The 12,980-nt window shown below is 36.1% G+C and overlaps 1 protein-coding gene across 1 annotated transcript; it reads left to right on the top strand.

Annotated features, from left to right (window-relative positions):
* The first annotated feature begins 57 nt into the window (after nt 1-57).
* Nucleotides 58-12,081, top strand: LOC127631889 (glia-derived nexin-like). Its single transcript, XM_052110285.1, has 9 exons — nt 58-157; nt 3,077-3,354; nt 3,605-3,832; nt 4,251-4,448; nt 5,067-5,265; nt 7,996-8,093; nt 10,724-10,810; nt 11,165-11,248; nt 11,481-12,081. Exons 2-9 carry the CDS (start codon nt 3,099-3,101, stop codon nt 11,516-11,518), a joined length of 1,188 nt encoding a protein of 395 aa, XP_051966245.1. The 5' UTR covers nt 58-157; nt 3,077-3,098; the 3' UTR covers nt 11,519-12,081.
* Nucleotides 12,082-12,980: the final 899 nt, after the last annotated feature.

Below are 12,980 nucleotides of genomic sequence, written 5' to 3'. Positions count from 1 at the left end.
TGATTGGACGCTCATGGTGACGTCAGCATAGCGTCAATAATATTCATACTCCAAACTGGTGGAGAGGGCGGAGTCTGTCGCTACCGATAGACATAAAATAAACGGAGGCTCGTTTTCAGTTACCTGCGTTTCTAAAGAAGTCCAGGTGCGCCTCCAGGTCAGTGAAGCATTTTATTTAAGTTTACATCTTATTTTGCATCTCACAGACTACTCCGTTTGTTGAATCTTAATGCAGGTATTAGTTACGTGCGGGTGCGCTGCTGTGTGTGTAGTTCCTGTATGTTAGTTATTGGGTTTATTATTGATATAACGGAACAGTTTACATAGAGCGTTGTGTTGGTTGACTTGTTTTGGAGGGTTATTGTCTATCAGTCACAGACCCCCGCCCCTATTTGTGTTCAGACTCGGACTTAAAGTGTATAAATAATCACAGTTGCTGAAACCGCCATAAAAAGTTGCCTGAAGGAAACGAACTTTAATGTGTTTATACTATACTCCGCCTCTTTAACGTTCTTAAAGGTACAGTTCACCTAAAAATGAAAATTCTCTCATCATTTACTCACCCTCATGCCATCCCAGATGTGTCTGACCTTCTTTCTACTGCAGAACCCAAACAAAGATTTTTACAAGAATATCTCTGCTCTGTAGGTCCATACAATGCAATTGACCACAACTGAAGCTCAAAAAAGCACACAAAGGCAGCATAAAAGTAATCCATAAGGCTTCAGTGGTTAAATCCATGTCTTCAGAAGTGACATAAGTGTTGGTAAAAAAACAGATGAATATGTATGTCCTTTTTTTTACTATAACGTCTACTTTCAAACAGCGCTCTAACCTCCTAAGAGTTCTTCTTCTTTTGTTTTTGCCGATTTGCATTCTTCATGCATACTGCCACCTACTGAGCACTGCGAGCAGGGAAGATAATTCTTTATAAAAAAGGACTTAAATATTGATCTGTTTCCAGCCCACACCTATCATATCGCTCCTGAAGATATGGATTGATAGTGTGTATGTTTTAAACTATTTGAAGAAGTCACATGGTTTTGGTTTCTTTCTCAACTGTGCCTTCATATAATACACACACACACACACACACACACACACACACACACACACACACACACTTTCCTTAATCAAATAAATTCCAGAGCTGCAAACCTGTGTGACAGGAAACAGAATAGCCCAGGGGTGTGTGTGTGGAAAGATCCAAGAGACAGGAGGAGTGTGGCAATGTGTGTTGCTTGGAGCCATTCTTATAGAGAGAAACATTTGTGCAATCGTGGTATACAAAGAGAGTCGAAAAACCTTCTGTCCTGGAGAATACTGATTAGATCTAGTGAACTGAGAGAAACGTTGGTGTGTTCAGAGATCTTTGACAGTATCTGTGATGTGGTTTGTGGATATGTTGTAAGATGTTTAAGACTGTGTCTCATGTCAGTTGTCCTGGAAGGTTTGAACCTTGAATTATATTTTGTTATTGATGTTTATTATAGCTTTAGGGTTTCTGTGGGTCATTGAAAACTTTGTTGGTAGATGGGTTTAAATCATACATTTTGAGTATTGTTTTTATATGTGTGTGTGTGTGTGTGTGTGTGTGTGTGTGTGTGTGTGTGTGTGTATATGTGTATATATATATATATATATATATATATATATATATATATAATTTATTTTTAAATGCTTAGTTCTCCAATAACTGATATGCAAAACTGTTTTGATTTTTCAATTATTGTTTTATTTCTGCCTTTTGACAGAATAACTATGTCATATGTATTTGTCATATTGAGCGTTCATAATAAAACCAGAAATGTGCTTTTAAGTGCAAAAGGGCCCATTTTGATTGACTGTTGACAAGCCGTTTAAGAATGATTGTTTGTAATGAATGAATTATGTATATGATAAAATAATAATAATAGTAATAAAAAGCTACTGTATAGAAATATAGATGGGGATTTTATTAGGCTAAATATTTTATTATATATATTATATATTTAATTATTCATAGGGCTTTATTTTGTTTTATAGAATTGATGGTGCTCTGGTCTTTTTTAAAATCTCATATTAATCCCCATGCAGTCCTATAAATAATGCTAGTCAAATATATTGATAGTGTGTATGTTTTAAACTATTTGAAGTCACATGGCTCAGTGGTTGAGGCTCAGGGTTGGTGGTGCTGGTTCAAGCCCCAGCACCACCAAGATGCCACTGTTGGGCCCTTGAGCAAGACACTTAACTCCAGGTTGCTCCGGGGGGATTGTCCCTGTAATAAGTGCACTGTAAGTCGCTTTGGATAAAAGCGTCTGCCAAATGCATAAATGTTAATGTAAAATATCTAGCTTAATTTGTTTTAACTTATGTGTCTGAAATATGAATCGCTGATACAATGTGTAGAATAGTCCCTATATTTTATGGGTTTTAAAGAAGAAAAATATCAATGTTTAAATAACTCCTGTTACTACAGATTTAAAAAAAAAATCTAAATAACAAAACTCATTTTCAAAACACTTCATTGTGTTACTAATAACTTGTGCATTAAATATGCATGTAAAGGTAATTCTATGCTTTAATAAATATTACAGTTGCACCACATATTTTAGTGGCAAGAACATGTGAACTTGACATAAATATTTGTAAAAAATATGCAAGATTTTTATAGTTTTTAAAATATGAAAAACCAAAAAAAAAAACTAAATTAATTAATCATTGACCCTTAACTGTAAAAAAACCCACAAAAAAAACATACATTATCATTAGAATCAATTAACATGAACTAACTAATGCTTTTTTTTAAACAATACTTTTAAAGAAACACATTTTAAAATGCAAAGTTGTACGAGTTCACATTAGTTAATGCATTATAAACTAACATGAATTAACGCTGAAGAATTGCATTTCTATGAAGTAACATTAACCAAGATGAATTCTGTAAAATAAGATTGTTCATTATTAGTGCATGACACCTAACGCATTTGTTAATGTGAACAAATAGAACCTTATCAATATAGTGTAACCAGTATTGTTGTTTTTATGAGCACTTGATTTATTGACTTTCCCGTTTTCTTTCTCTCTGTCTCAGGTACAAGTGTGTGTCCATCACGATGTGTGTCGCTCTGCATGTGTTTGTGTTGTTGTCGGTGTGTTCTTTGAGCTGTGCCGTTCCTCAGTCGACGTCGTATGGAGAGAGAGGCTCTGATCTCGGTCTTCAGGTGTTTTTGCGTGTGGTCCAGGACAAACCGCAGGACAATGTGGTCATGTCCCCTCATGGCGTGGCCTCTATCTTGGGCATGCTGCTCCCGGGGGCCCACGGGGACACTCAGCGCCAACTGATCACAGGCCTCAAATACAAGAAGACGGGTGGGTGGCTATTTGCTCTTTATTTGTTATTTATATTTGCTTGGTTTGGTCTTGTGGATTTATTTTGGCATTCAACTGTGCTAGAGGCGTCAAAAGACAGTTTGGGCTGAGCACAAGCCATCTTGTGGTCTGAAATTGAAAAGGTGATCCCATTGAAATTTGTACTCTTGAGTCAAACTATTCCTGCAGTTTACTGGTTGAATCCAGGCACCGCAAAAGATTGTTTGGTGTTTGTCTTTCTCTCTCTCAGGTCCATATAAAATGTTGCGTAAACTGCACAAGTCCCTGACGTCCAAGTCCAACGCTGACATTGTGACAATCGCCAACGCGCTCTTCCCCAAAGAGGGTTTCAGCATGCACGAAGACTTCCTGACAGCCAACAGGGAGAACTTCCTGTGCGAGAGTCAAAGTCTTGACTACAGCGACCCAGAGAAGGCTGCAGATGCCATAAATGACTGGGTCAAAAACAGCACTAAAGGTACAGTTCATGTTGACCTCTGACCTCTGGGCTTGCTCTTCTCACACCAGACTCAATGGAGGGACATTTCTAGGCTGGATTAATGAATTAAATTGGATATTAAGGAATAAAGAAGCTTTGATTAGAGCTGTTATTAGTCAATAGTATTTTGTAAACTTGCGTAAATGTATATTTATTTATACTAGTCCACCAATATGCGTCCACTCGTGAATTTTCTTTTTGCATTTTACCAATACAATTTTTTTTTTATGTTATCAGCATTAAAAATGGTAAAACAAAAAAAGTTGTATATTATATTTCAATGTGGACTTTTAAACTGCATTCATTATAATTATAATATTGATATATATAATATTATTTTTAATTAGAGTAAATTATTATTAATAATTATTATTATTATTATTGTTTTTGTTATCAGGCCATATTCCCAGTCTTGTTTCGCCAGATATGTTGGATCCGGCTACGACCCGGTTAGTGGCTGTAAATTCCATTTATTTCAAAGGCTTGTGGAAGTCACGTTTCCAAAGCCAGAACACCAAACTGAGGAGCTTCACAGCAGGAGATGGAAAATCGTACAAAGTGCCCATGATGTCACAACTCTTAGTCCTTAACATAGGTGAGATGTAATCATATTCTGCAGAGTAAAGTGATCCGTGCAGTTGTCTGGCTGTGTGTGGATTTGTTTTCCAGAAATTGCAATGCAATAAAGACGTGGCTACTTTTTAATAGCTGGGAGCGCTGCACTAGTTTAACTTAACAATTCCTCAGAACCCTGCATATGGGACTGAAATGAGTCAAATGTGAATTAATTGAATTCTAATGTAAAACCCAAGTGTCTCTGTCCACCTACATAGCTGTAGTCTCCAATCACCAGACTGTTTTTTTTTTTACGACAACATTAAAGCTGATGCTTACTCCTATCCAAGCTTAACATGGATGCTATTAGAATGCTATTCATAGGTAGATTTCCCGAAAAGTGTGACACTGTGAAAACTATTCTATTTGTTTGAGCATTCTGACCAGACAGACATGGCAACATTAACACAACCAATGGCATGAATCTTGGGTGGGACTGTGTGTTTATCAACCAATGGAAGACGGGAGTGTTCTGGGGAAACTTGTTTGAAAATAATTATTTTTGCAATTCCATTTTGATAATGCTGGACTATGAAAGTGAACGGTGCCTGATTCTGACTGACTGTTCTCTTACCCCTCTCTCTCTCTGTCTATGCAGGTCAAACGAGCACTCCAGAGGGATTGAGGTATACGGTGATTGAACTGCCCTATCAGGGCAACAGCATGAGTATGTTCATTGCATTGCCGTCAGAGGATGCCACGCCCCTGTCTGCAATCTTGCCACACATCTCCACGGCAACCGTCCAAAGCTGGACCAAACAACTGGCCCAGAGGAGGATGCGCCTCCTGATGCCAAAGTGAGACACATGTTGTCAAAATGATCCTTACGTATTCACTTGGATTTTTGGAAATTTGTTTGGTGATAGGAGAAACAAGTGCACACAGATCATTACAGTGAGACACAGAATATAAAACAAGGCAAGCGTATAACTAGACAAACAAATAATAGGACCTATAACAGAATGGGGTATGTACATGTGCAAGTGGTAATGTACGTGCAAGGTAGGGGTATGTGCAGTTTAATTGTTCATGAGGAAAATGGCCTGTGGGTAAAAACTGTTCTTGTGCCTGGATGTCGGTGTGCTCAGTGCTCTGTATCGCCGGCCAGAGGGCAACAGTTCAAAGAGGGGGTGTGAAGGGTGTGTGGGGTCCAGAGTGATTCCTGCACGTTTCCTCACTTCTGCTGGAGAAGTTCTGTGCTGCGTTCACGCACGCTTGTGACGGGATATAAACACTTACCAGAATAAACGAGGAGAACTCCTGCGGTGAGTAGAAAGGTTTACAGTTGTTGAAGAACGCTTCTAGGACAGCACATCTTCAATGATGTAAAAGCATGTTCCACTGCCTCTCATTTTCCCCAATGATTCTGCAATGCGATCCGCTCTGAACAGCTGGAAGCCTGGCAGATGAAACGCACTGTCTGGGATGGCTTCATTCAGCCATGTTTCTGTGAAACACAGAGCAGCGGAGATAGAAATGTCCTTATTTGTTTGAGTGAGCAGAAGCTGTTTGTCCATTTTGTTGGCAAAGGAGCAGACATTCGCCAGATGTATAGTCCTAAAGCTGCCTTGACAAAGCTTTACAAGCAAGTCGGCTCTCTTCCCTCATGTGCCTCTTTTGGAGCACTTGTAGAGCACCGCTGCACCTCCAACTAAGATGTCTAATAAAAGTCAGAATAATCAAACACTGGCGAAACAACGTTTTCAGGTATATTCAGCAGTTTAATCAGAAACTTCAGCAGTTCATCCCTGGTGAAACTGATCAGGAAAGCGTGACAAAAAACATGACAACCAAACAAAAGTAATAAAAACGCTATAGAGCTCCACACCGAAGCAGCCATCTGTGGCGCCATCTTGAAACCTCTATAAAACAAGTGAAAAAAAAAAGACATAATCAGACACTGAAGGAGGGATCCTTGCAAAATGTAGAGACCAGACATGGAGGCTTTGGTGGTGAACTCTTTTCCAATAAACAACCACCCAGAACACCCTAGCAACCACATGGCAATGCACAGAAAACCATAGCAACCACCTAGAACACTATAGCAACAGCAGATAAACCACCCAGAACACCCTAGCCACCACATAGCAACCACCCTGAACATCCTAGCAATCACATAGCAACCACCCAGATCACCGCAGTAACCACCCATAGAATTGCCTAGCAGCTGCATAGCAATGCCCAGAACACCCTAGCAACCACCTAGAACACCCTAGCAACTGAAAAACAACCACCCAGAACAATCTAGAAACCACCCAGAAAACCCTAGCAAACACATAGCAAATACCTAGGTGTTCTAGGCAACTGCAAGGAACCATCCAGATCACCCTAGCCATCACATAGCAACCACCTAGATCACCATAGCATTCACCCATAGAACACCCTAGCAACTGCACAGTAATGGTCCAGAACTGCCTAGGAACCACATAGAACACCCTAACAACCACATAGGAACACCTTAGCAACCAACTAGAACAATCTAGTGACCACCCCTAGAACACCCTAGCAACTACTGATTGCAACCTTCCAGAACACCCTAGCCACCACATAGCAACCAACCAGAACTACCCTAGCAATCACAAAGCAACCACCCAGATCACCGTAGCAACCACACCTAGAATACCCTAGCAGCTGCATAGCAATGGCCCAGAACACCCTAGCAACCACCCAGAACACCCTAAAAACCACAAAGTAATGCCCAAAACACCTTAGCAACACACTAGATCAATATAGCGACCACCCCTAGAACACCATAGCAACCACCCAGAAAACCCTTACAACCACCTAGAGAACAATAGCAACTGCATAGAAACCACCCAGAACAAACTAGCAACCATGTAGCAACCACCCAGAACACCCTAGCAATTGCACAGCAATGTCCAGATCACCCTAGCAACCACCCAGAAAACTCTAGCAACCACATAGCAACCACCTAGAACACAGGAACAACTACATAGTGAACACCCTAGCAACCATGTAGCAACTGCCCAGGACACCCTAGCAATGACAGAGCAACTACCTAGATCACCCCTAGAACACCCTAGCAACTACACAGCAATTGCCCAGAACACCCTAGCAACCACTCAGAACACCCTAACAACCACATAGCAACCAAACAGAACACCCTAGCAACAACCCCTAAAACACCCAAGCAACTGCATAGAACCCCCTAGCAACCAGATAGCAACCTTCCAGAACACCCTAGCAACCACATAGCAACCACTCAGAACACCTTAGCAATCACATAGCAATCGCCCAAATCACCGTAACAACCACCTCTAGAACACCATAGCAACTTCAAAGTAACCATCCAGAACACCCTAGCAACTGCAAAGCAACCATCCAGAACACCCTAACAACCCCATAGCAACTATCAGAACACTCAAAAAAACCTATAGCAACCACCTAAAGCACCTATAGCAATGCACTCACAACCACCTAGCACTGTGACTGTAAGTTTAACATGGACAAGCACATTTACAATTTCTCTCTGTCTGCTGTCTGTCTGTTTGTCTGTATGTGAGCAGGTTCACAGCTGAGGAAGAGGTGGATTTGGAGCGTCCTCTCACAGCGTTGGGAATCAAAGACATCTTCAATCAGGATAAAGCTGATTTCAGACACCTGAGTGAGTGACAGCTGTCAGTCATGCACAACAGCGCAAGCTGTGTTTGCTCAAAGCATATTTTTATGAATGTTTTTAAAAAACAATATGCATCTGTGTGTATGAGCAAAAGATGTTGTTGTTTGTTGACTGTGAACTGTAGCCAGTGAATCATGAGAGTAGAGAGTGAAGATGTGAGTCACAGTGACTGTTAGCTCATTGGTCTCCATCCAGAGACACTCCCAGTACCACACTGCTCCGAATGACATTCCAAAGCCTTTGAATTATTTCTATAATTCCCTCTCTGCTTTTAACTAACCACATTGAGTCTGATTTACAGCAAGAAAAGGGTTCAGTAACATCAGAAATACTAATGAGTGACCATTCACTTAAGAGTACAATGTATATAGAGAGACAGATGCTGTGTCAGAAGATTCATATCAACCAGAGGAAGGAAGAGTTTTGTGAGCAGTCTGTTCTAGACCTGAAGTCATGCATGCAGCTGTTCCAACCTGAAGTTTGTCTTTCTTTTGCCCCCTTGTGGCAGTCTGATGTATTGACTCTCTTTTGAAGAATAATTTGCTGTAACAAAATTGGCTTTCGTTTAGTAATCTGTCCAAGTATGTACCATGTAGTTCTCTAGTGATGACTTAAGTATGAAGTAAGTATATCAGTATTAGGACATGATACCTACAACATCATAAACATCTCTTGCCTTCCATAAATATATAATATTCTAATCTCACATACTGTATTTGATGGATAGTTTGCTAAGTGTAGGGTACCTGCTTGAGGTAAAAAGAACACAGATAGTTTCAGCCACTCAGTATTATTGCAAATATGTGTACATTTATGTGTGTGTATTGCTGTAATATGGTGAATATATTTAAGTTAATATTATATTGTATCAATTGAAAATAGAAAACTCCATATATTCTTTTTAAAGTGTGTGTGTGTGTGTGTGTGTGGCGCGCACACACTAGGGCTGTCGATGTAACGCGTTAATTTATTGTGATTAATTATATAAAAAAATAACGCGTTAAAAAATTGTGCGCAATTAATCGCAATGCCCCCGGCAGTAATAAGGAAGATTCATGAGAAATTCAAGCTTGTAGTACCACCTCTTTACTCCAGGGGGCAGTAATTCAAACTTCAGCTGTGTGGCAACACGCAGTTTATACAGTGAACAAAACACTTCAGCAGCAGCACAACACAGACATGCGTTACGTTCTTGCGTTCAAAACACTTCATGCAGCGCAAATCCAAACTAAGAGATCTCAAGATGTGTTTAAAGATTGAGTATTAAACAATATTTAACTTGACACAGTGACCTAAACATTTATGTTTATGATGCGACGCACTCGAGACGCTATACAAGCATGTCTGACGCAGGTGTAAATTGACGGTCCTTAAACAAGCCCTCATAATAAATCTCCAACTGATTGACAAATTCACTTGTGTAATGGATTGCTGTGAACTGTGTGTCAATGATTGACTTATGATCAATAATATGGTAGTAAACAATACATTGTATTCTAAAGCCACTTTTTGATTGGCCTTATCGATGATTAACTCTTCTGCCACAAGAATGAAATGCATTTTAATTATTTGAATATATATATATATATATATATATATATATATATATATATATAAATACTTTTTTTATATTTAAATGTAACTATGTATAATTATTTCATCATTATATATTGAATTATTGTTATATGAGGGGCTTTCTCAGCAAATATTTGTATATGAGATTAATGTGATTTAATTAGTCGAGACACCATGTAATTAATTCCATTAAAATTTTTAATCAATTGACAGCCCTAATATACACTCATTACATACATGCATGATGATATCATAATATCATATATTTATATAATTCATTGTTTGATAGCCCAAAATAATACAAATTATAATAATTGTATTATAATACAATGCAATCTAAATTAAATATATACACAGTAAATATTAGTAATATAAGTTACAATATAAATTATTTATAAATATATGTTTATATATTATTATGATTATAAAAAAATATACAAATATAATTATAATATATATATATATATATATATATATATATATATTATAACTATATTTGTATATATTTTCATTATTCATCATTATTATTTCCTACTGTATTAATATTATATTGTATTCATTTAATACAAAATAACATTTTATTTATATTCTGCTATATCAAGAAAATAATTATAAATCTGACAAATAATACATATTTTAGGAAAATATTAAATAATTAAGAAAAATATATTTTGTATTTATATTCATTATGTTCTGCTGTATTATTTAGATATTTCTTAATATTGTATTCATTTTATATAAGTAACAAAACATTATACATTATTTCAAGATTATTTAAAAATAATTATTATAGTATGTTTACATTTATTCATTCGGGAGACACTTTTATCCAAAGCAACTTACAAAGATGAATAATAGTGTTAAAGTATTAATAAAGTGCTGCATTATAAAGTTTCAATTGCATCAGAAAAATACTATCCATGACAAATTACAGTGCAACAAGAATATATATATATATATATATATATTATAGAATTATATTTAATTAAATGAATACAAGGTTTTATGCTAAGTGCAGACTTTGTGTGTGTGTGTAATAGGTTCAGAGCCGGTCTATGTGTCCAAAGCACTGCAGAAAGCCAAGATAGAAGTCAATGAGGACGGAACCAAAGCCTCTGCTGCCACCAGTAAGTTCATGAGTGTCTGTAGTAGTGGTTACTATGGTAACCACTACTATTGTTACACAAATAATAGATTTGAACAAACCTATTAAGTAATAAACTTTGGTGCATAACTTATACATAACTTAAATCATGCGTCTGATGGGAGTGATATATTACGAAAAATACATTATTTGAATTTTGTGGGTTTTCACACTGTTAAAGTAATGCCTTTTCCAGTTAAACACAATTTGTAAACATCCACAACTTTCTTTTTCATGCAAATTAGTGCTGTTAGTAGCTCATGTGGATGGGTCGTCCAGAAAGACTCTGCAGCTGAGGTCATGACCTTTCATTCCTTTGATCTCTTTCTCTTTTCAGCTGCAATCTTGTTTGCTCGATCTTCTCCTTCATGGGTGACCGTGGACAGACCGTTCCTGTTTCTTATCAGACACAACCCTACAGGTACACACATGCATCCAAGACTCTTAACTTCAACTTTATTTATATTTTGTTTACGCTAATGCTCGCTGTAGCACCCCCTTGTAGAGCGCTGAGAAGTTATGCGTAATTGCGTTATGGTCTGACACGGAACGCAACAGGGTATGAAACTGGGCTTTTGTGGCTAGCGTCTGTGTTTTTATTGTTGCATATAGCATATTTCGGGCCTAACATAAAAGTATCCATTCTCTTTCAGGAACCATTCTGTTCGCTGGCCAGATCAACAAACCTTGAGCTAGAATCAAAGAGATCTGATGTCCTGTATTTCTCACCAATGTATGACTCTCTCTCATACATCAACCCACAACTCACAGCACACACACAGATGGATATATTCAACTTTTAATGTGAGACTGTGCGTTCTGTACCTGCAATGCTCTGTTGTCTGGAGTGTCTTTTTTACCTTCTTATTTTATTAGACAACAGCATGTATTAAATTTCTTGATATCTTGATATTCTTGGGAAAGATGATGTAAGATTTTAGACGTATTTTATCATTTGGGTCTTGTGCAAAACTCACAAAATGTGTGACTGAAATGCTGCCGTAACCTTTGTTCACATTGTGATTTTTTTTTTTTTTTTTCTTTATACTGTCCCTAATAAAATACCTTTTATTTCATTTTAATTCATTTAAAAATGCAATTAATTTGTTTTATGTCAGTGATACATTTTCAAGCATTGAGTTACATTTAATTCAATATGATGCCTAAACCGGTTCACCTGGTGTCTTTGTTTATACAGCTCTTAATACTACATTTGCATTTGCGAACACAGTACTTTTGTTATTTAATAAAGTATATACAAGTTCGTTTTGGTGTCCTTACTTTTTATGCTTGTCCAAAAAAAGGAGGGGAAAAAAATATTAATTTATTCAATGAAAAACATCTTGCCAATCAATGCTGAGCTATTCTGACATGACAAATGTGGGGGTGTGACCAAAATTGTAATTTTAATGTATGATGTAAAAATTATTAACTAAATATATAGTACAGTAAATATAAATAATGATATACAGGCTTTACATAATATGTATATAAAATGCAATATTCATACCAATGCATGTGTATATAAAAAGGAGTATAATTATGTTATATTAATAAATCATATAAATAATAAATGAATGCTGAAATAAGTAGAGAAAATGTTTATTTTCAAATTAATAATATGCAAACAATTATGAATGATAATGATTGTTAAATCATATTTCTATAAGCTAATTAAATGTACAATTTATAAATATAAGTATTTGTATAAAGTATCTTTATAAATATTAAAAATGGCTTGATATACCAAAATAATATAAATACAAATATTTTTTCTAATATATAATTTATCATTTAAAATGGTTTGATATATCAGAATAATATAAATAATACTAATATTAAATTAATAACTATTTAATAATTTTATTATGATTAAAAAAATACAAATATTTGTTCTAATATATAATTTATCATTTAAAATGGTTTGATATATCAGAATAATATAAATAATACTAATATTAAAATAATAACTATTTAATCATTTTATTATACATTAAATTAATACAATATAACAATAATGATGAATAAAAAAAAAATAGGAATTTGTTTTGCAATATTTCCTCTCATATTTATAATTCATTGTTTGATATACACGAATATGATAAATAACAATAAATATTTTACATACTATTAAGATAACTAAGAATGTTATT

This window comes from Xyrauchen texanus, chromosome 38 (assembly GCF_025860055.1).
Source record: "Xyrauchen texanus isolate HMW12.3.18 chromosome 38, RBS_HiC_50CHRs, whole genome shotgun sequence".
Classification (NCBI taxonomy): Eukaryota; Metazoa; Chordata; class Actinopteri; order Cypriniformes; family Catostomidae; genus Xyrauchen; species Xyrauchen texanus.
This window is presented reverse-complemented; position numbering and strand designations above follow the sequence as displayed.